General features: G+C 42.2%; 1 protein-coding gene across 1 annotated transcript in view; it reads left to right on the forward strand.

The window, feature by feature from the left end:
• COL22A1 (collagen type XXII alpha 1 chain) overlaps positions 1-24,164 on the forward strand; it is a 191,134-nt gene that overhangs the window by 162,300 nt on the left and 4,670 nt on the right. Inside the window, exons 43-60 of the mRNA XM_057369171.1 lie at positions 257-301; positions 744-791; positions 2,573-2,686; positions 2,880-2,933; positions 4,999-5,052; positions 5,895-5,948; positions 7,486-7,539; positions 8,888-8,941; positions 9,737-9,790; positions 10,826-10,879; positions 11,458-11,502; positions 12,420-12,473; positions 13,497-13,550; positions 15,398-15,451; positions 17,844-17,915; positions 19,707-19,742; positions 20,633-20,677; positions 20,965-21,144. Of these exons, the coding sequence (XP_057225154.1) occupies positions 257-301; positions 744-791; positions 2,573-2,686; positions 2,880-2,933; positions 4,999-5,052; positions 5,895-5,948; positions 7,486-7,539; positions 8,888-8,941; positions 9,737-9,790; positions 10,826-10,879; positions 11,458-11,502; positions 12,420-12,473; positions 13,497-13,550; positions 15,398-15,451; positions 17,844-17,915; positions 19,707-19,742; positions 20,633-20,677; positions 20,965-21,144 (1,125 nt within the window). The remainder of the gene's footprint in view (positions 1-256; positions 302-743; positions 792-2,572; positions 2,687-2,879; positions 2,934-4,998; positions 5,053-5,894; positions 5,949-7,485; positions 7,540-8,887; positions 8,942-9,736; positions 9,791-10,825; positions 10,880-11,457; positions 11,503-12,419; positions 12,474-13,496; positions 13,551-15,397; positions 15,452-17,843; positions 17,916-19,706; positions 19,743-20,632; positions 20,678-20,964; positions 21,145-24,164) is intronic.

A 24,164-nucleotide genomic window follows, 5' to 3' on the forward strand; every position in this document is an offset into this window, starting at 1 on the left:
AGCTAAAGCAATTTCAGTCTCTGTGTGACTCAAATGAATTTAGCAAGGTCACACGGTAGGAAAATGAACTTTAGAAGGTGTTGAGAGGATGTTAAAGCTGCAGATATTTGGAGGAGTTTKCTGATTGTCTCATGCAAGGAGCAGTGCTGCTCAGAAGCACAAAGGAAAATGTGTGCTAGTCCAGAGCAGTCAGCAGAGTGCCAAGGGGTTGTTGTATGATAATTTCACAATTTTTTTTCTTTTTCTTGATCTGTAGGGAGTACCTGGAAATCCAGGGGAAAGAGGACCTCCTGGAAAACCTGTATGTAACTTCATTTCTGTATTACATCTTCCTTTTAACTCAGCTTCCACCTCTGCACCTCTCCTCAGAAATGTACTGGGGTGCTTTGCCACTGTTGTTTTTTCCAGAAGAGCAATGGGAAAACCTTAGTGATTTAAACCCAGTAAAGGGTTCTGACTTTTCTGTGATGACTTTGGAATAGTATGAAAATAACTGGATATTCATATTTAACTGGGTATTTACATATTTATTATGTAAATAAAAGCCAAAAATTTTAAAGGCACTTCCTTAGCACCACTGTGCAGTACGCTGAGCAAGAGCTTACCTCAGGTGTGATGAAGTTCATGTTTGGCCCAATGAGTCCTAGGCAGGACAAGGGAAAACAGTGAGAATCCATGAGCATGTTGAGGAAAAATTCTTATGTATTAAAATTGCCTGAGATAATGAATTTCTTATTCCACAGGGCTCCCCACCCCTGCTCACTCCAGAGGACATAAATCTCCTAGTCAAGGTAATCAGCCTTTGATGAGGGCAGGAGTTTATCTCTCTGTTTGATTCAGACCTGGCCAGCACTCTGTGATGGGAAGTGTCTGAACTAGAAGTGCAAAAGGTGTCTTTAAATACTCTTTCAAAGCTCAAATCTTCCAAGTCTCCTATTTTCACTGGTATTGGGACACAAGCTCACACTGGAGATCAAAACCCCTTTCCCAGCAGTGAAATGACCCACAAAGTTCTCTGTAACATCTCTGAGACTTTCTCAGCTCTTCCTGAAGCAGGTAATCCCAATGAGAAATAAACATCATCAAGTTGCATTTTCTAAATCAGAAAAAGGAAACCATTTTTTATAAAATGTTGGATTTTTTCACATACACCTTCAACAGTGACTGAAGTAAATTTGTGTAACTGTGGGTGCAAATTTAGTTTGCATAGTGAATCTAAAAGGATGCAGGTAATTAACCCCAGAAGTACCTCTGTTTCAAAAGTGAAAATCTGTCTGCCTCTACTCTCCATGTAGTGAGTTGTCTAAGAAATTAGTCTGTCTTTGATAGGCATTGACTAGAAAATCTTTACAGATTTGCATGGGCTGAGTTGTGAGGTTTTTAAGCTGTCTTGAGACCTGGCAAGAAATCTTTTCTTATTGATTAAAAGAAACTAAAAAATTACTTTCTTTTACCAACCACATTAACCAAAGGACCCTTTTAAGATTGCTGCTGTGAAATTACTCTTCATTGAAGAGCTGTCTTTGTTTTGTGGAGCCCAATATTGTTCTGGAGGTTTCACTGTAAGGTATTGTTTGGGATTTTTGATCTGGACAAGAGCAAGAGACTCATTCTTGGGTACTGAACATAATTTTGATGTTATTTCATTTTCTTTCTTTGCTTATATTATGGTTAAACACATTTGTGCATTTTTTCTGCTTGGTATTTTTTCACTCCGCACTTATGTTTTAAGTAGATAAACGTGGATGTAAAGACAATTTACCCCACAGTTTTGCAACAGATCATTGACAGAGTTGGGTGTTGTAGCAGGGGCTCCTGACTCAGAACCTTATGATTTCCTTTGTGCTACTCTCTCTTAGGGGCAGGATTCCCTCCCCTTTTACTGAAGGGAGTCTGCCTTTGAAAAGGAAATGTTATACATGGATCCARTTTCCTGGGAATAGCTGAAATGTAAAGAGATGGTCCTTCAAAGATGTTTGGAAGGAGGGAGGTTGTGATTCTCCCTGAYAGGATTTGGCCAGGACATGGTGACATTCACTTGGTGTCCACAGACTCCATCATATGAATTCTCCATGGCCGTGCTGGCTGCTAAATAGTTTCCCATGCAGAACYCTTTCTGCCATTGTGCTACACCTGATTTTTCCCTAGAAATCTGCCCTCTTAGCAGTTACYCAGCTCTTTCAGACTGGAACAGACACAGTTTTCTTGTAGTCTTCTAGTCTTCTAGTCACAGTTTTCTAGTAGGTTCAAACAATGTTTTTCTTGATAGTCTTGCCAGTCTCCCTGACCTCCCCATCAGCAAGAGCTTTTCCTTGGTTTCCTGRTCCTGGACCAATTAGGGCCTAGAACTGATAGGAAATTTCCCATGGGAGCACTTGTGAGTGAGCTCAGCTACTGACCTTCACTCTGCTTCACACTGCCCTCATTGTGGTTCTTTACCCCAATCCTGAGGTAAAATGGCAAATGTTTAAGTATTTTACCAGCCCAGAGTGCTGCACTCACAGTGGTGTCTGTAGGGTCTGCTAAGTGCCTGCAGCCTCTCACTGGTGTGTTTTTCCATGTTCTGTCCCAGGATGTGTGCAGTGAATGCCCTCCTGGCCCACCAGGACTGCCAGGCATCCCAGGTTTCAAAGGCGACAGAGGTCTCCGGGGGCCACCAGGTAGAGATGGCCAGGATGGGAAAACGGTAAGAGAGCTGGGGAAGTGGCCATGCCTTGGATCTGCCATAACCTTGTTTTTCCTGTTAATATGGTTGATGGTTTCTATTAAGACAGTTTGGTTTTATTTATTTTTCATCAACAACCTGATGAGTCTTTTCCAGAGACCTGTGAAATCAATGAACTAAACTAGTGTTTACATCTGCCTCTTCTGTATTGCAGGGGATTGCTGGTCCCAGAGGTCCTCCAGGCCCACCWGGGCTCGATGGCCCAAAGGTTTGTTGGTTTTCTTCAGTTGTCTAATGGAAACTTACTTGTGACTGGTTAGTCACAATAATTAATTTGGGAACAGGTTACCTGAAGAAACTCTGAATGCCCCATCTCTGGAAATGTTAAAGGCTAAGTTGGATGGGATTTTGAGCAACCTCWTTYAGTGGAAGGTGTTCCTGCCCATGGCATGAGGGACTGTTTCATTTAAACAGTGTCTTCCATCAATCCTTTGTTCACTCACAGACACCCAGAAACATCTAAAGGGCCCAATTCTTGAAGTTGAATTTAATTACATTGGTGTTCTAATGATGAGAGTAAGTTTCAGCTCAAATTAGGTGAGGAAGAAATGAAAGCCTCAGCAGTAACCACTGTGCCTGTTCCTCTCCTCTTTGAATCTTATGTTCTGGAGCCATTTAAATTAAGGCTGCAATGGGCTGCAGGGCTCCAAATGTCCCATCTACCACAGGGTCTTACCCACAACACCAAATATGTCCTGAAACATGTTATTCGAAGAATTCCTTGTTTCAGCTATATGCTCCTTCCTCATTATATAGGGACATAGGCAAACATAAAACTTCCATTGTCTGTCACATTTTAAGCATTTCCCATGAAGAGATCTGTCACCAGTCTGCTCACAATGCCAGTACCTGGCCACAATTAAAATCTTTACAACTACCTAACGTGAAATAAATCAAAACAAATCAATGGAGGGACAGATAAGGGGATTTAACAATGGACCACAGTTTTCTCCAGATATCCCTTCATTACTGACTCTCTAAAACAGCTCATATTTTTACACTGTGTTTGTTCTTGTTACTGTGCAGGACAAGCTAATAGAGTTTCATGAATTAATTTAATATCTTGCARTTAAAAGTATGGTGGGGAAAGCAGCACAATCTCAAAAGTAAACATAGAGTTGACCAAAATGAAAGTATGTTCCATGATAAAATTTACAGGAGAATTAGTAAGCCATATAAAGCAAATAACTGRCAGAAATGCCAAGCAGTCTGAGACRTAACACATCTGCTGCTCTCTTATATGTCACGAGAAAGCAGAGATTTAGGCAGCAAGAATGGATGTTTAGGTGAAATAACAGGACAAATTTCAAATTATAAATGTGCATAAAGTAAAATCAAGTAACKGATAGGTAATCTAACTTGAATTCAATAGAAAGAGTTTGCAAATGCAAAAAACCAGTAAGACCCCTGTGAAATTGCAAGCATGAGGGYAGTCTCTGTGACTCTTTTCTAGATATCCTAGGAGGATCCTTGCAGTGGAACACACAAATTACTCTGCATTTTTGACTCTGTGGAATATTGTCCTTACCAGCACCATCTAAACAATTATATCCCACTCTGAAAGAGAGTGGTAGATCTGCAAATCTTTTCTCCTGAACAACTTCATTCCTTCTGGCCATATGAATTAGAGCTCTTTTTATTAATGAATAGCAASCCTCTCTCTTCTCCTTGTCTCCTAGCTCCCTATAATAAACCAGTGTGTTATTTCTATGTCCAGCAATGCATTATTGTTCCTGCATTGTTCATACCTTGCTCACCATCACCTAAGTGATTTTCACTGATAATGCAGACATGCATGCTTGAGTTAGCTGTCTCTGTCTKGTGTCTCTAGAATAGAAGGAGAGAGAAAGACAGGAGCATTTTCTGGGTTTGAATTTTCTGCTGCATGTTAGAAATGCTGATTTTATTGCTGTTGTCCTTGAAGGGTGTGGGCACCTTTGTCGGACCAGATGATTCCTTATCAAGATGTGATTTAGTGAAGTTCTTAACAATGTGCCCACTTTTTAAGGATGTGTAATTCCTCTTTATGCTTATGAGGATAAAACATTAAAAACCGGCTATGCTGGGTCTGCTCAAAGGCCATTTTCCACATGTATTCCTGGCTCCAGTGCTGGTAGTGAAAGCCTWGAGAAGAATTTAAGAGGAGGGCAAAGAGGGCTTAGTCCTGATTCTTGAGTTTTATTTTTGGATGTCCAAGTGCTTTATGAACGAGGTCAAAAAGCTGTCACAACACTGAATCTCATTGACTTTCAATGGCTCTTTTTTATTACCAGGGTGCTAAAGGAGACCGTGGTATGACTGGGGAAGTAGGAGAAAAAGGTGAACAGGTAAAAACAGAATGTGCTTTCCAGCAGTGCTGYCACTGAGATTGTTCCTTTATCAGTAACTCCTGTGATGCCTGTGCAAGAACACCCTTCTCAGAGGCAGAGCAGGATGATGGGAGCTCTTCATCACTGACAAACTACAAAYGGGCTATGCTGGAGTGGGACCATTGCAATCCTCCACAGACTTCCATCCTCATCTCCAATAAAAACCTTCCAATACCATCTGTTTCCTCACTTGTCGACTGAATGCACTGAATTCTCTACATTACCTAACTCTTACTCATTTCCTTGGATAATTCCTAGGTGATATCCAAGAGTTCAGGTGCTTTTGGTTTGAAAAAGCCCGTGTTTCTATTTGTCTTAGATGATGAGTGTAAGGAGGACCTTTTTTAGGAGGGACTGAGATGCCACAGGAAAGATGAGAATGATTTAAATCAGAGTAAACTTTCATAGTTAATTTTGCCAAGGGCTGAGTCACTAGTTTAAGGTGCAAATCAGCACCTCTTCAATGAYGTTTGACTTCAAGGACATTTTAAAAAGGTTTGGTTTCCCAACTGACCTCTTGTCTTGTGCAATTCCACACATATCTRTTCTCACCTTCCATTAGCATTGACTAAAATATGCATTGGAAGAAGTACACCTGAAATTTAACTATGTTATTTCTGAAATGCACGCTTTGAAAACCAAGATTTCACTTAAAAAAAGCCATGGTTCTTTATTTACTTACAACCAGCATTTTGTGAATTGACTAATTTTGATGTTACCACACAATAATCACCAGTTAACTTTTATGCAAGTTAATAAATGACTCATGCATAAAGGAAGTCTCTGTTTTCATTCTGCAGGGCCACCCTGGCATGCCTGGCTTCTCAGGGGCTCCTGGAAACCCTGGTCCACCTGTAAGTTCCTCTYTTGTGAAGATGGCCCTGTAGTTTTCTTACTAATAAAAGGTGCTGAAAGCTCCMTGTGGCAGGAATGGGACCATTCCCATCTGTCTGTGCATTGAATTTTCATTTTCCAGTGGGTTCCTAATGATCCCCYGAGTGTGATAGAGTTCCCCACTCATGGTAATTGCTATTTAATACATTGGCCACTTTCCACTGATTGCTTCAACTCATTCTGTAAATGGTTGCTAAGCTTCAGTTGCTCTCTTTATACAACATGAAGATGATGAGAACTCTTCCATAGGTATGATTTAGTACATGTATAGGTGCTTTCCTGTTGGTGGAATAAGTTGTTAGTCTGAACTGGCAGATCTTAGAGTATTTTGCTTCTCAATTTTACATACAGTGGTAAGAGACTGGATTTTCTCCAATTTTCATGTCATGTGAGGCCTTTTTAATTCAAAAGCCTTTTACATGTCTCCCTCTCCATCACAGACTTCCACATTCGTAGTTCTGCTCTCTCCATGAATACAATTATGTTGTATTTACAATTATGCTTCTTTGTATTTAAAAAGGGATGATAGGGCAGAATAAGGGTTGAAACCACTTGGCTTTCCTGCTGGTGATAGCTCACCAAGTGATACATCAAGTTTGGGGATTTTTTCTGAGTGAAGGACTTTTCTCTCCAAACCATGTTTYGTTGCCCAGAGTCATCACTGCTCCTATTGCTGCTTACAGTGCAGTTTTGACTCTGCAGTGCTGAGAATGTGCCACCTTCATCTGTTCTGGGGATTAGCACAGCCTGAATTCACATTGCAATGACAGGACATGCCAGAAAAAGGGAGTTTGATTAAAATTCCATATTCAGATGGCAGCAGTGCCTACAATATGCTGAATGCTTTGCTAGTGGGACAACATGTGGACTTGCTTCATGGGTCATTTGAACTCCCATGAACATTATCTTRGGAGAAGTTAATAACAAACACATTTGCTGTGTTTCTATTAACCTAATACTGCTACAACTATAGAGTTATACCAGTGGGATTAAAACACTTAAAATTGTCCTATGAGACCTTCTGAACAGMCTCACAGCCAAAGGAAATGTGCAAAGTAAAACTGAGCCTGTCAAAACAGAGCAAAATGTGATGTGCCCTAGACARTTTTGCTCTTCAGCTTTTGCTGACTTTTCCCTCTGTCTGCATTGACTCGTGGCTTCAGGAGTTTGCCTGCCAGAGTGTGCTTCATAATTTCTGTTCTCCYGTAATTGCTGTTCTTCAGAGCTATTTTTGTCATGATTGGCTTTTTCCTATTTGTCCCCTATTTTCAGAAGGAAGAGCCAAGACCAAACTCAGATATCTGACTATTTCTGGCTTTGGAGRCTGATTGAGTGCAGAGGTTGGCACTGTTTTTCAGTGTTGAATGAAGAAATGGAATGAGTTTTGAACTGAGTGACTAAAGAAGGATCCAGATTTGCCAGCTATGGTAGGGAATGTGTTGACAAACATACAAAAGRCATTAATCATTCACGTTGCTTCTGCTTTATTTTGTTTAGGGATCAGATGGGGCACCAGGACCAATAGGACCAGCAGGAAGCCCAGGAGATACAGTAAGCTCTAAGCTCTGTGCTTCACCATGGCTTCACCTGTCTTTAGGTCTGTGAAGTAAAGCTGAGCTGGCACCCATGTAATGTCCTTTGAAAGCTCCCCAAAAYAGTCAGCCTGCATCAACTCTATACCTGCGAGTAGAACCTCCACATTAAGCACAGATTACTCTGTTCTTGGTTTGTTGGTTTTATCTGTACTCACTAAATGAAACTCCAAATTAGTCAGAGGATAATCCAGTCCATGGGACCTCATAGGAGGTTTTTGTACCTCTTGTTTGTCCATCCTAAGCATATCTCAGCCTCCATAACAGGTTTATGAAATATGTTAATATTTAGGTAAATAAATATAATAAATAAATTAATAAATACGTTACGATGCTTCATGACCTAAGATTAATATCTGAAGTCTGTGTGGAGTTTGTCAAAATACAAACAGCAACCTGTTGAAGGATGTCACAGCACAGACTGCCCAGATGCTGGGGCCTGGCACCATTCCTGGCACCACCAAAAATACCAGTGCAGGTATAACCTTTGAGAAGCCCATGCAGAATTTGCCATTGCTGTTTCATTTGAAGGGTTTCCAGATGCTACTTTATGTTAATGCATCAGAAAACCCTGGGAGAGAAAGACARTCTGATTGATGCTAACTTCAGCTTGAAAAGTTTAAAATGAACCTTCCCTGAAGAATACATGCTGTTGAGTTGGAACAGTGTAAGACTTTGTAGTTCTGTGATTGATTTTTAGAGCAAGGTTTCCTAAGGGATAAGGTGCCTTTTGTAGATCCATTTCACAACCTGAACTTCTTCGTAAGTGAACAGTGATGTTCCTTGTGATGGCTGTTATAAAATCAGTGAGCCCTCTCGGCAGAGAGGCCAGAGACAAGATGAGTTGGTTGGCTGAAATTCCATTTCTAATGGATGATGAAGTTGTGACACTGTGAAATACCTGGGACGATATTGTCCAGTCCTGTGGAGTAAGGGGACTTCTTGGGACAGTCAGCAAGGCACTTATTGCAACTACTCATTTAGAAAGTATAAAATACATACCTGCTTCCAGGCTAAACACTTCATKCAGGAAGTTAAGGATGTAATAAAGTTTCAGAAAAAAACAAAAAAAAACCCCTACCAATTATTTCAGTGTTTTCTTTATTTGTAAGAACTCCTAGATTATACTGATTTATTTTTTTTTGTGTGAAACTAGAAGGAGTTCAAGGAAACCTCATAGACTGTGTGACATGGGCTATAAGACCAGCTTCTCACAATTGTCCCTTGTCAGACTCTACATGTGATAAATCTTCATCTTTAGAAGCATCTGAGGAGCTTGCCTGAGCCACAGTGTTCTTTCTTTCCAGGGCAAAGATGGTCCCCCAGGTCCACAGGGCCCACCTGGGCTACCTGGACTTCCTGTGAGTGTGATTAAGCTTCTTCTAATTCAGTACACTAAATTATTCATGCACCCATAGGTATGTAAAACAAAGAGATGAYTCTTTGGAGGTGCTTTGAAAGCCATGTGTGGTCTGTAAAAGTGTCTGTTGTGCTGATGCAATGTCCTTGGYCCAGGACAGTGTGGATGCTGTATTTGATCACTTGGAAGCAAAGTATTAATAACAGTGTGAATCATGTCTGCTCCTTGCCTGTCTCCTCATTGGAAAAACACTTTTGTACAGAGCACAAAAATCAACTTAGAACTCCAGTGTAAGGGCAAAAGGATTCAGAACCTGGGATATTGACTTTATCTGAATCCACAGTCAAAATGATTCCTTTGCACTGACCCAAGTTCAAGTGCACCTTGGACATAGACTCTGCTCTTCTGGAAAATGTAATATTACAACCGTTTGGGAGGTTTTAATCTGTCTCAAGGACAGAGCCAGAGAAAATTCTACTRTAAGGTAGCCTACTTGAATGAAGATAATGGCATTACAATGATTTATAACAGCTGGTTTTGGAATCCTGATTTAAGATTGTTGGAGTTCTCACCTTGCTGGGAAAGCAACTATTGCTATATAGGAGAGGAAAACAGTTTATGCTGTTACAGGGATGTGGCAGGGAGAGGTTTACAACAGAGCTATACAAGTAGGGAAGATTTTGGAGGTTTAGGCAAACATAAACATATCATGATGAGCAGAGTTTTCATACTGACAAAAACTCCASCAATCTTCCTCATCGATTCCTTTTACCCTGTTTTGCATTTCATTTAACAGGGCATTGCTGGGAATGACGGCAAAGATGGCAAACCAGGATCTCTGGGGGAGCCGGTAATGTAATTTACAACTGTTTTGCTCAGAAAATCAGAAGCTGCATCCAGTTGTTGTTTTTGAAGCTGCCTGTCTCTGGACTCCTGTGGGGGAACAGGGAGCCTGTTTGCACATCTGTTTTTAACACCAGAAGGACTGTATTGTCTTGAGCGATTTATAGGCATGTCACACRAGCAATCTTGAAAAGAAACTGGGTTCTTTTTCTTTTACAACTACCATAAATACACTAAAACTTAGTGACTCCATTTTTATAGCTGCCTTAAACACCGAGGAGAAAGAAGGTTGTCTTGTATCATTAAATGTAGTGATCCATCCTTTTGATAGAAGTTTATGGGCATAAAAACTTTAGAGAGGGCATCTTTAAAGAAGCTTTCTTTTCTGGATTGCTCTGAGACAGTTCTGTTGTCCAGAATTAGAGGGCTTATATTTGATTTTCTCTACTTAGTCTATACTTGCATTTGCTGAGGGGAAAAAAAGCTTTGTGAGCTACAAAGTTGTCAGCTAAAAAGAAATGTTAATAAATTTGGCAGTGAATGTTATTTCTTGAAACTGTGTGTTMCTTGGAGAATGCACTTCAAGTATCAAGCATTGCCAGCCTCTTCCAATGACTTGTCARATGGGACTTAGTGGTTCTGGGAGGAGCCAAGTTCCCAGTCATTTGGACAACTGGTAAGTATAAGAGTGCTYTCACAGCAGCTGCAGAGAGTTTGCACCAAAACACCCAATTTCTAAGTGCTGATGCTGATTTTGCACGTGCTGATTAGGTATTGGTGCAGCTCTGTGCATTACCCCTCTGACACTGCAACGTGCACCAGTCCAGAGCTGTGAAACACCTCAGATGGCAGTGCAGGTCGAGGTGGGATTGGGAATGTCTTTCACTGCTCTTGYAAATTCAGACTCCAGCACTGCTGCCAGAAACCCTGGGTTTTACCATTCTCAGTGATGTTATGGCTGAGGGAGAAGAGTGGGAAGTTTTGAACAGCAGAGAGGCAGCCCTGGGGCTCTCTCTAACATGAGCATTATTGTTTCCTGCAGGGAAAACCTGGAGAACAAGGGCTGCCCGGCCGGGAGGGTGCCAGAGGATTACCGGTGGGTGCTGCTCTCAAGGCTTCCATCCACTCACTCTTCTGTGCTGTAGTCAGGAAGCATTTCTTGGGCAGATGAGGTTCTTTACTGATGCAAACAAAAAAGCAGTCATGGCACTGTGACTAAATAAATACAGAAATAAGCAACAAAAATTGAACACAGGCATTTCTGAATTCTTCACGCTAGGAGAAGATTAAATCCTTTATCTAGAAGTTAAAGTGCATAAAATTTCATGACACCCCCTCTTGCAGAAGTCACAGCTGTAGCCCTTGTGTTCTGTTACATGTCCTCTGAAAGAGTGGGGACAGTAAAATTTAGGGTCAAATATTCTACTGGGTGGTCACACCAGGGATACACAGAGCAGAGCCCTGGTTTTACAGTCTAAGGAGTTGTGGAAAGCTTTTTCCTGTGATGTGGCCCTTCCTAATTACTCTCTAGGACACTACTGCTCCATAGTGACCAGTCCCCAGTAACCTTCAGCAAAACTAGAAAGGCTATTAAATAAACATTCAAGCTAGAGTTTTCTTAGTTTTTCATGCATCAGGGTGATGGATAATTATTGATTTCCTTCCCTTGTGTAGGGTTTCAAAGGACAGAGAGGAGATACAGGTCCCCCAGGTCCCCGGGTAAGTAACAGGTACCTCATGCACAATCCTTTGGGGAAAGATTGTGTGAAGTTGCCCTTCCTGAAGCACTAAGTAATAATGATGACAGTATTTCATGTGGCTGTTTTCAAGTATGATTCCATGGGCCACCTCTTTGGCACAGAGTTGACAGCAGCTGTCTTCATTGCCTCTGGTGAACTTCTGATTCTGGGGAAGGTGAGACAGCTGTTAGAGCTGAATCCTCTGATGTTCCCTTTGAGTTAGTCCTTTGTGAGGAAGCCTCAGGGATGCTCCATACCACATCCTTCTGGCAAAAATACTGACAAGGTGAGGAACCCTACTGCACTTGTAGGACAAGTGCTAACTCTCCTCCAAAAATGCTGAAGAAGTGCAGAACAAGTTCAAGTACAAAATTTAGAAATGTGAATAGAAATGTCCCTTWGCCTGTGGATCATAAAACCCAAACCTCAAGTCCTGCATGAAAAGTTGTTCTCCACTCTSTTTGGAGCTCGTTGGTGTAAAAGGGGGAATGCAAAACTCAATGTTCTTCCACGTAGTTCTGCCTTTTTTACTGGGAAATAAAATTCTCTGCTTGCAGAAGCTTATGTGAAAAATCCAGTGCTGGAGTTCTTCATCTCTTCCTCATTATGATAGCTTCTGTGTCATGAATGTGTTGATGGTTTTCAGTGCCTGCAGTAGCAGTAGCAAATAATCTGCTGGAAAACAGAGMACTGCCTTGTGCATCACTTGCAGGAGATGTTTCTGAGTTATTTTTATAAGCTGCGTGTCATATAAGATGAACGAGGCTCTTGCTGGCTTTAAAAAAGTTTTCACTGAACTCAGTCACACTTTGCAGAAACCCCATAGCRCTTATAGTGGTGATGCTGGCCTGAATTTGACCTTGAGCTGATCTCTCTTCCCTTTTCGCTGAATTGCAGGGGGAGCCAGGTGTGGCGGGTCCTGCTGGTCGTGAGGGGCCACCAGGGAAAGATGTAAGTGCACCATTTTGAGCAGAAATGAATCTCCTTCTCCYTGACAAATGAAAATTTTAATTCACRGTGACCCTGACCTGAAACAGCTGCAAAAACTGCAATAAAGGGTGAATTACTGCAGGGGATGATTTGTGCAAAGATCATTAGGGGAAACAAAGAATTACAGGGCCTTTGTCCCTGCTCAGCTGCTGACACCAAAATGTCAGATATATCTGTGGATAAGCAGAGAAAGCAGCATTGTGTGAAACCCAGGCTGTGCTGGGTAGCCATGGACCTGCCTTCTGGCACCCATCTCTGAGCAGTTCCTCASTCTGGGTCCCACCAGGCCAGGCTCTGTCACGCTTCCTCTGCCACAGCTGTACCTGACTGTGTGTGTCGCTCCACTGAAATCTGTGAAATACCTGTGGAATAAGTTGCTGCTGCTCAGAGGAAAGAAAGATGGTACAAACAGTTCCTCTGGCATGATTAGTGTCAAGTGCAGCCATATAACAAAGTCCTGGGAGGGCGCAGCTGACGTGGGATMCTGCAGTGGCTGCTGAGCAATGTTCCGAGCAGCTGATGTGCCACTGCCATGGGACCTGGAGAAGTGGCTTCTCATTTGCATCCCCTCATGTCACTGGGAACTGTCAATGATACCCCACAAAGCAAAATGCAAGGCAGACCTAAAGRAACCCCTCGGAGAAGATGGAAGCAGCTCTGAAGCCTCCCTGTAGAGAGARCAGACTTGCCAGTTCTTGAGAAATATCAGACAATCTCTGTCCCTAAGGAATACAGCTTTAAGATAATCTGATAATAACCTGATAGAAATTGTTTCTGCCTGTAATCAGGCTGCATTTAGTGGTAGGTGTTTAAAATTCMAAGGGTTGGTCTTTCTCATAAATAASTGAAAGGRYGCAGAGAAACTTCTTTAATACTGTTTCCCCTAATATGTGAACAGTGTAATTTAATAGGAAAATTTTAAAATGTTTGTTCACTTGCCTCGATGTCAGATCTTTCTCACCAGAATACTTCTCTTCCTTTCAGGGTGATCCTGGCCCCATGGGACCACAGGGCCCCCGAGGACTCCGAGGGCAGCCGGTGAGTTTTCTCTTCTGACAAGCCATTCTTGGAGGTACAATACAGTTCATAGAATGGTTTGGATTGGAAGGATYCTGAAAGATAAAGTAGTTCTAACCCCTTTCCATGGAAAGGGATGCTACCCACTAGGACCAGGTTGCTCAGAGCCCCATAAACCTGGCCTTGAACACTTCCAGGGRAGGGGCATCCATAAACTGTGTGAGATGGGAATGTTCTGCAGTCCAGAACTCTGGTTTGAAAGAAGAGAGTTAAGGAATATTCAGATGATGTTTGCTTAAAACATTTCTTTCAGAAAGACAAACAAGAATGATATTGCTAGAAACTGATGAAGACTTATAATGGTGCAATGGATTGAGGGTTACTGACTCAGTGGGAAGAACACTTCAATGGATTCTGTCAGGACTGCAGAGTCAGGAATACTCATGTTTCAGCCCTGCCTTTGGGATCTCACTCACTCCTCACATGGTCTCAGTTTCCAAGGGTAGATAATCACTGAGGGTGCCCAGGCTGAGTTATGTGGGGTCCAGTTGTGATACTATTCACCTGTACAATTTTATTACAGCTTCAGGGGAGAAATAGCAATCTAGTTGACATTTCAAAAAGTGCCATTTGAGATGGCTCAGAAATTACCTTTATTAAATTCATGGGGCTTAAAAATCTGTTTTAGAAATGAATTCTTATCAAATCTGAGTCGAGGTGTCTGCTACTGAACCAAGGCACATCTTTAATGTGGTTCAGTGAATGAATTGTTGGAGGAACTGGTAGTGAAACAGATTCCACAGCATGATCTGTAGTCAGGGCAAAATGCTGACTCGGGCAGCAATGCCAGGAGCTGGAGCAGCAGCTCTCCCAAGCTGGGAGGGCTGAGGTTTAGATTAGACTGCAAGAACATATGGAGAGCTCCTGTGTCCACCTCCTAATTTATCTCATTATTCCTGTACTGCTGCCATCACTCATTATCATGTCATGCCCCTGCACACACAAGCAGTGAGTAAAAATATTGAAGAGATAGAAATTATCATAACTCCAGGCCATATTCTTCTTTGGAGAAGAGATWCTTCAGGTTTTGTATGTTGGAGAACAAAGTATCAGTTTCCCTTATTCTTCCTCTTGTTTCTTATCTAAAAAGTCATGTGAGGCATGAATTTGAAGAGTGACTGTACAAAGGGTGGTCTTTATGGTCAACTCCATATGCAGGGAAAGAGTCTGCATGGTGAGTTGAGAGGAGCAGAGTGCAGAACTTCATCTCGCCAGACTTGCTAGATGATCAGCTCAACTGCTTTGTTAATGAGCAGTGACAAACTAGTCCTTTTAAAGGAAGATTTGGCTCATTCTGAGTTGTTTGGTGTCAGGTAAGTATCAAATACCTCGAGATTCCTGAACAAGTGTTTCTCTCCATTCCCCAAAAAAGAGGAAGTCTGAGATGATTAAACAGTCTTGTCTGAACACTGGTGACTTGCAGCTGACAGAGTAAGTGGCTCCAACCATCCAGGAGGATGCTGCATATGATAAGGACAAGAGCGAAGGAAAGGAGTAGGAGAAGTGCTGGTTTGGTCCTCCTCAGGTATCCACATCTCAGTTTTTGTCCACATCTCAGTTTTTGTGCTGAGATCACATTTGGGTCCACATCTCAGTTTTTGTCCTGAGATCACATTTGGGTCCACATCTCAGTTTTTGTCCTGAGATCAGATGCAGAAGCTGTGAGGTCAGTTGGAAATAAAATACTTCACAGTCTGTCAGGAGAGGAGACTGAACAAAGCTAAAGAAATCCCTGCTGGTGTAGGTGTAGCTGGATATTTCTAGTTTTAGCACGCATTATGTCACTAACCTTTTTCCTTTTGACACAGGGGAAGAATGGAGTGCCTGGATCTGCAGGAGAACCTGGCCCAGCAGGTATCCCWGTAAGTACCACAAAGGGAAACTCATGCAGCCGGGAGGGGTGACTGGTGAAGTGTAGGTAGAGTGGATTATGTGTAGCTGGTTAACATCCCTGAGATTTCCATGTCTGAAGATGGGTGATCTGAAAATCCCTGTCTGGCCACAACTTTGAAGGGGGTTTGGCTACATTCCTGGAATTGAGATGCTAGCTGGGTCATCACTTTTCCCAGTGAAAGTTAAGTGTTCACAGCAAATGGAAATGATTGATTGCCTAGCATGGAAAAAAGATTGGCATGCCTCATCTTCACCAGYAGATTTAATTTTGCCAAGCAGAGAGCATGCAGCCAGCAGAGAGTTGTCACAAGGAAGGAGAGGGCCTCGGGGAGCTGGCAGGCTGCCATCGAGGAATAGTGGCAGCAGAAAAATCCTCGCAGGCACTTGGGGGAAGAATAGACAGCAGGCAGTAAACCAAGATCAGGAAGCAGAATGAAGCTCCCCTGAGGCCATCCTGTGGGGAAGAACAGCTTGGAAATTAAGAGCTGTAAGAAGGACAGTGAGGAACTGGTGGTTCGGTTGTTTTGTTGTTTTTTTACTCTATTCTGCTGCTGAAAATCGTCCAGAATTCAGCAAATCAATGTGAATATTCCTTTGTGTCCAGCAGCATCTATCACAATGCAGGGCTCTTCCCTCTGTTTGCCCATGGAAACTTGCTTGCTGGACTGYTAGATTAATAGGGAAACAAAAGCAGAGCAGGAGAAATGTGAAAAGTTGCAGCAGGACTTCCCTCTTTGTGCCCCTTGCAATGTCATAAAACCACCTCAGCCTTGCCACAGACTTGTTCCCTGATCAAGCATCTGCAGTGATGTCTCATAGAAGACACAGACTCTTTCTGTGGAGGGAGGTGGGGCAGGGGTGGTGCAGTCTCACATCAATAAATAAGTGCCACAGCTTTTTTTGTCCTTGATATAAGCTCTTCTTAACTTACTGGGGCTGTTTTTCACCCCATGGATCCTTGCTCTTGCTTTTTCAAACTTCTTTTCYTCTTTTTGTTACACYSACCTCTGTTTCCAATRCCTATCATTGCTYTTTTACCTTCTAGGTCTTTATCRGGTCACTGTGGCTTTGGGATGCCTGGTGAATGCCAAGCATGGATTATTATTTTAATCATCATAGTGTTATCAAAGTACCTCTATGATGTGACCCAGGGACTCACCAGGCAGCTTCCTGCACAAACAGCACCATAGCAGCCTTTGCTCTGGAGGATTTAGAGTCCAAAAATAACATAGGAGATTGAAAAAGGATAAAGTCAGATGGATGAGGAAGGGGAAACAATGAGACAGTGTTGGTCAGCAGAACAGACAGTCATCTCATCATTATCTTTCTCTGTCATTAAAATGAATTCTCTCCCTTTCATAAAGGTTATTATGGGAAGTATCTCCTCATGCTGTACTTAAATCCATTTATTTTGAAATGCACTGATTTCCTTCACAGTGTATTGTGACAAGCCAATATTTTATATTTCTATTTTGAAAAAAAAGGAGAGGAGAGGTGAGGAAGGTTATCATGGCAATAAGGATGATTTTTTTTCCACCTTCACCATTCTTGATTTTTAATCACAAGGTAAAACCTGCCAGGAGCCTTCTCCTTTTGCATTTGCTATTTGACAGTGCCCATCACAATTCACTGTTCTCATGACTAAGCCTGCACRCAGCAACACAGTCCAGCCCCTGAGGTTTCCAGGGCAAAATGCATCCTGTGCTTTGTGCAGACTCATTGGTCCTCACTTTACACAAGTTTTACTCTAAGAAGGAAAAGGGCTATGTTCTGAACTAAAAAAGTAGGGGACAAAGTTGTGTAAGCAAAGGTTGAAATAAGAGTTGAAACGACATCAGAAATGTGCGTGAAATGGTTCTGTATCATGAACTGTCATTTAAACTGTCCTGATCCGTCAGGAAAAGGGAGAATTTGACAGAATATCATATGAGATAAGTGAAAGACATTTGATAAATTGAACCTGGAAATAAAGGCAAAGGAGAAGCTCTGTATCTGTCTGTTGGTTTTATTCTCGGATGTGAGCAGTGTGACCACCTGCACTGTTCCTCTGTCATCACCCATCCCAGCATTTCYACACTAAACACCCCCTTATAAACCCTGTGACACCACAGCAACCATGGAACGTATCTCCTACACCTGCCATAATGGTCCCTTCCTTTTCATCTTCTCCCAGAGACCCTGCATAGCTTATTAATAATGCATGATGCCTGAAACCTGCTTTTCTAAAATCCTTTGTTCTTCCACGTCAGTTTTGGGAATCCTGCTGCTAAAGTGAAATTTCCAGTATATCTGTAAATTAATGCTCTGGGAAAGAGGTGTGGGGGAAAGGGCTGCTAGTGTTTGTCTCATTTCTGTCCTAAGGGTCCCAAAGGAAATAAAGGAGAAACAGGCAGCCCAGGACTCCCTGGCTTTATAGGACCCCGAGGACCACCTGTAAGTATGTCTGGGGATGGATTAGATCCTCTCTTTACCTGCTTTTAAATGTTAGAATGATGAAGATAGGGCACAGTCAACTTCAGTTGGGTGAAAAAAAAAAAAAGCATAAAGCAGGAGGTCTGACAAATCCAAGAAGCCATATAATTTTACTTCCAAAGGAAAGTGGAGTGCAAAAAAAGAATTTTTCATGTAGATGAACAAACATAATCTCATGTGTGGAGCTGGTTCTTGTCAGTCAACCCTGATAATGTGTGCATTAATCAGAATGGTTCAATAGTATTAATACAGGTATGGGGTATTTAAGTTCTCACACTGTACCTCTGCATGAATCTTAGATGAACTAAGTAAGGAAATTGTGAGTGCTGATAATAATACAGGTATTTCTCATATTTGCTGTTTTGAGGGAAATTCCTTTGTTGCCAGCAACAGAGGTACATTGCAATTAAAGCATTCATATCTCTCTGCAAGTGATCTAAAATAATACCTATACACATGGCAATATCACAGCCTTAAAATCCAATATCTTTAGATCTTTCAAGGTGACTAAAATATGTTAAATTCCACTGGAAGGATGGAAAATGTGTATGTTAGGTAATTTTTTTTTCTAGATCTGCTATGACAGAAAATGAGATTTAAAAGATTTTTGTGTGACTCTAGCAGAGCTGACTCTTGCACAGGATCATTCTTTTTTTCTCTGTATTTTTATTTTGTTTTATTTTATAACTTGAAAGGGAGCTTTGGGATGAAAAGAGAAGAAAGAAATATTTCTCTGGAAAATTAATTTTGAACAGCAAACATGGTGGCCATTTAAAACTGAAGAGGCCCTAAGGAAAACTTGAGTGAGTCTAGTGCAGCCTAATTTGGAGCTGCTGTGACCACACATCTGTGATTATYTCCATTCCCAAAGGCTGCATGTATGGATGCTAATACAGCTGAAGATGTTATGCTTTCAGGTTACAGGGAAAATACCACCTGCATGCTTATTATAGATATGGTCATGTGTGTTGATTGCAAACAGACTTAGAAAGATTAATTTTTCCATTCATGATACAGGAAAGTGGCCAGAATTTCAGCAATAAATATTTTACTGTTCTTTTTGCTTTATCTGCAGTTTAGGACTGCAGTGAAATTTTTTTCATTAAAATACTAAAATKGAAACTGTWTTTTCTAATTAKCACATTATAAATGCAGGGAAAAKAACCTAAATATGTAAATAAAAATAATTCTAAGAGGGTGCTTATTCAAACAGATTATTTAATATAGTTCTAAAAGAACAGGTAAGCACTTGAGTTTAAAATTYTTTTATCACTRTCTCTGTRTGWGTTWTTCCAGCTGGTGTAATACAAGATGRTACYTCTACCTACARAATTTACTTCAGTTACATCTTTAGACTCTTACAGGTATAATGCTGATGCTCCTTAASTTAAACAAGACCATATCAAGTTTAKGAAGTTTTGGGAAATGTTRGTAAGAARAAGGAGCAAAATGTATTGAAAGCAGGAACACACTTTTGGTGAAACATCTACCYTCAGCTGGCTTGTTAGAAATTACTTCCTGTTATTTATGTTTAGATGGGGTGCAAATTCACTAAAAAACTCTTTGCAAATAGTAGAGTCTGTCTATCCAGGAATTGCCAATAGCAATAGGATAAGGAAAAATCATGCAAATTTGCTGCTGTGTAGAAGAAAATGTGTATTGTTATCAGAAATCAAGACTTACAGTTATTAGATGGAGTCTTTCTTCCAACTCCTCCAGTGCAAAGCTAAATTCACTTTCTGTGTGCCTTAGGGAGAGCCAGGAGAGAAAGGTCCTCCTGGAAAAGAGGTAAGAAAAATTCCCAGTTGTTTCAATATTGGGCTGGTGTCATGGGAAAAAAAAATCATCAAGGGTGTTACCAGGGTTGCAACAATTTGTTGGGTTTTTTTTTGGTTTTTGGTTTTGTTTTTGTTTTTTTTTTTTTTTTTCATAGAATGGTTTGGGTTAGAAGAGATCTTAAATATCATCTGTTTTCACCCACCCTGCCAGGGGTTGCTCAGAGCCCCATCCAACCTCACCTTGAACCATTCCAGGGGTGGGGTATTCACAACTTTTCTGGACACTTGTTCCAGTGCCTCACCACYCTCATAGTGAAAAATGTCTACCAAACATCCTACCCTCTCTGATTGTGAAKCCATTGCCTCTTACCCTATCACTACAGTGCCTCACAAAAAAGTTGGTCTCCATCTTTCCTATTAACTCTCCTTTTATTTCTGGAAGGGGCWCTAARGTACCCCCAGAGCCTTCTCTACTTCAGGCTGGACARCCCCAGCTSTCTCAGACTGACTCCAGAGCCCTCTGAGCATCTTCATGGCCTTACCTGAACTTGCTCCAACAGGTTCACGTCCTACTTATGTTGCTGGCATCAGAACTGGGCACAGCTCCAGGTGGGGTTTCACCACAGTGGAGTGGAGGGGGAGGAGTGGAGGGGGAGAATCACCTCCCTCAACCTGCTTGTCTTTTCTTTTTCTTTTTTTTTTTTTTTTTTTTTTTTTTTTTTTTTTTTTTTTTAATATTGTGGATAGTAGTGAGCAAGTGGGGAGGTCTTAGAAAACTACAGGACTGTTGTCACGGAAATAAATTTTCCTCGGGTCACAGGAATTGTTGCAAAGACATATGTTTTATTGTTTATTGTAATTATGGATGGTTCTTTTATATTTACCTTTATTTTGTTGCAGGGCACACCAGGGAAACAGGGTGCAATTGGCTCCAGAGGAGAGAGGGTACGTTGGAGAAAATTACTAYTTATTTCATTATGTTGAAATAAATAGAGCTATTTTGAGTTATGGGCTGGGGGCAGAGGTCGTTCAAAAGTGAAGCATGGCCAGTGCTTCCCAGTCTCCCAGCTCTCTTTAATCATTCTCCACCAGTAATTATTTGTGGATCATTTGTARTGCACCAGATGTTGTACTCAGTAACTTTGCCAGCTCAGCTGYGAGTGTTTCTCTGTGTTTGGAAATCAGAAATTTGCCTCTTATTTTGTGGTGGTAATGTTATTCTTTTCATTTAGGGCGAGCCTGGCATCAAAGGTGAAAAAGGCCCTCGAGGAGAAAAGGGACCTCCAGGTGATCCTGGGATACCTGGTCACAAGGGYCATCCAGGACTGATGGGTCCCCACGGACCTCCAGGAGACACTGGGCAAGTTGGACCTCCYGGTCCTCCAGGACAGCCAGGATTTCCAGGACCAAGGGTAAGATAGCCTGAGAAAGGCTTTGTACAGTAATTTTCCTGCCACAGGGATCAGAAAAGTGCCTCAGAATACACTGAGGCTCACACAAACCAGAGCAGGAGCTCTTGATACCCAGTGAGGAGAGGTATAGCACATCTCAGGGAACTGTGGCATCAGAATGGTTGGATTGAAAGGGACCTTAATGACCATTTRGTTCCAACCCCCCAGCATGGGCTGGGCCACCTTCCACTAGACCAAGTTGCTCCAAGCTCCATCCACCCTTGCCTTGGACACTTCCATGGATGGGGGTTGGGGAAGGGTTGTGTGGATGTTGAATTGAACTTCAGGGGAGCTGAGTAATCCAGGACCATGGCCAGCGTGGCCAGCTGCTGACATCTTTTACCCTGAATGCCTWAATCAGGTCCTGTGATGGTGGATATAGCACTGGAGTCTGAAAAAATCCTTCTATAAGGGTGATAATGTGTAGCACTTCATACAGAGGACTAACACCTTCCCCCGCTTCTGGTTGTTAGGAGAGACAAAATGCTGAGCCGTGGAAAGGTCACTGCTCTATTCCTGGAAATCCTGGAGTCAGCTCATCAGATTTCATGAAACACTACTTCTGTTAATATTCTCTCTCTCCCCGCAAACCCGCATTGGGAAACAATCTCACTACTGAGAATGCCTGAGGGCGGTGTATGTAGCAGAATGAACAGCAGTGGAGCCACTGTGCCCATCCTGAGGATGAATTTGAGATCACCTCAGAGGAGAATAAACAGGGAAAATCTCTGATGTAATAGCTGACTCARTTTTAGACAAAGCATTCCTTTGTGTGTCTCAACAATACAGAGATTTGATGAAATCAAGTGATGATTATGGAAACATAAAGTTCCAAGGGTTAAAACTTGAAAAGATGATTTGTAAGCCTTTAAAGTATGCTCCACAATTGTGTTTACTTAGTGGGATATACACTAAGAGCCATCACAAATGGTTAGTACGTAATGACAAAATTGTTTCTTTTGTCACCAGCAACACACCATTTTCTCATGCAAAATTTGTATTGGCAAGAAGGCAGCAAATAGACCAGCTCTGTACTTATCAGTGATGTTATTTTTAAAACTGAAATGTCTATTAGCTATTTCATAAAATTTCATTTTTTTTAATGAAGAGCAACTTCTGATTCAGAGGAGCTCATYAGATTTTCATAAACATTGAGGACACAAACTGCATCCTTGTATGTTAAAAGAATWAGTGTGTGAGAAAAGCAACACTTTAATGCAAGCATCTCATACACAAAAAAACCCCCAGTCTTTAGGTTGACCAGGAGTGTTTTCAAAACTGACAGAAATGCAAAGAATCATTTTAGCCAAAAAAATTAAAACTATTTAAGGTGGAACAACTCACTTTCTGATTTACAGAGGAAAGCACTTGATTTTGCTGCTTRAAAATGGTTTAATGTTTAAATGTAKCTATGTTTTTTCTTTTGAGTTTTTGTAGAGGCAAGAGCCTGGCTACCACAAACCATTTTTTATTATTTACTTGGAAAGCCACAACCTAAACAGTTCTTCCACCTATCAAAAATGCTTTCAAAACTTTTTTAGTTGCGTCATCCAGAGCTGTTTTTCACACCACTCTTGAGTTTTTACAGCTATTTCAGCTGTACAACAGCAACATCACAAAAGAACTGAGAGAAGGGATGAAAGATACTGTGCCTTGGGAGCTGGGTAGAGGGCTAAGATCAGGCAGCCACATCCCCTGTCTACCTTCAACAGCCTGAAATCAGGCAGAACCTTGCACTAGTTTGGAAGGTGTCATATGCATAAACTGGCTTCTGTTTCCTGAGATAAGGCCTGTTGGCAGGAGATGCATCCAACATGAGTGTTTTTAGCAAGTCCAGATACCCAGCGTTGGTACCCTGGGGGCACACATGCATCTCTCTGTGAGGAAACGTGCCATGGATGTGGCAAAAGAACGTGGCATCTCCACTGTGATCTGGTGGGGCAGAGATGTCWCCTGATGTGATTTCTCTACTTGTCCTTTCTGCATAGGAAAGAGATTTTTCTCAAGGATGGAGATGGGAATAGTGCTGCAAATACTGCCCTCATATAAAGCTCCCTTCATAAACTATTGAGCACGTGGTTTGCCAGCAGGCTGGGAATTGAGGTGCTTTTGACCCCATCTCCCACAGCCGAGCCCTGGAAAAGCGGTCAGCCCAGAGCTAGGACAGGTGCTCTCTTTGCAGGGTAAAGGACTGCTGGGATGGCTGGGCCCAGAGAGTGGCGGTGAATGGTGCCACACTGAGTTGTGTCTGTAGTGACCAGTTGGTGTCTGTGGTCACTAGTGATGTCCTGGGCCCAGGCCCAGTCCTCTTCGGTATCTGTCCTGCTAATGTTAGACAAGGGCTTTGATGGTACCCTCAGTAGTAGTTTTGTGGGTATCGATGCCCTGGAGGGTAGGAAGGCTCTGTGAGGGGATGTGGGCAGGTTGGATTGATGGTGTGAGGCCAGCAGGGTGAGGTTCAAGAAGAGCAAGGCTTCAGTCCTGCCCTCATGTCCCAACAAGTCCCTGCAGTGCTCCGGGTTGGGGCAGAGTGGCTGCAGAGCTGCCCAGTGGAGAAGGCCCTGGGGCTGTTGGCCAACAGTGACTGAACGTGAGCCACAGTGTGCCCAGGTGGGCAAGGAGCCCGGTGACCTCCTGACTTTCTGTGTCAGCAACAGTGCCGCCAGCAGGACCAGGGCACTGATTGTCCCTGTGTGCAGAGCCACACCTCAAATCCTGTGTCCAGCTTTGGGTCCCTCAGTTCAGGAAGGACATTGAGCTTCTGGAGCAGTTGTAGAGAAGGGAATGGAGAGGGTGAAAGGTCTGGAGCACCAGTCCTGTGAAGATGGGGGTTGTTTCAGCTTGGAGAAATGGAGGCTGAGGGGAGACTTCATCAGTTTCTATAACAGCCTAAGGGGAGGATCTGTCCATGTGGGGGATGGTCTCTTCTCCCAGACAGCTAGTGATAGGACAAGAGGATATAGTCTCAAGCTGTGCCAGCG

Source organism: Malurus melanocephalus, unplaced genomic scaffold, assembly GCF_030028575.1.
Source record: "Malurus melanocephalus ecotype Western Australia unplaced genomic scaffold, MMel_1.1 scaffold_104, whole genome shotgun sequence".
NCBI classification, from domain to species: Eukaryota; Metazoa; Chordata; class Aves; order Passeriformes; family Maluridae; genus Malurus; species Malurus melanocephalus.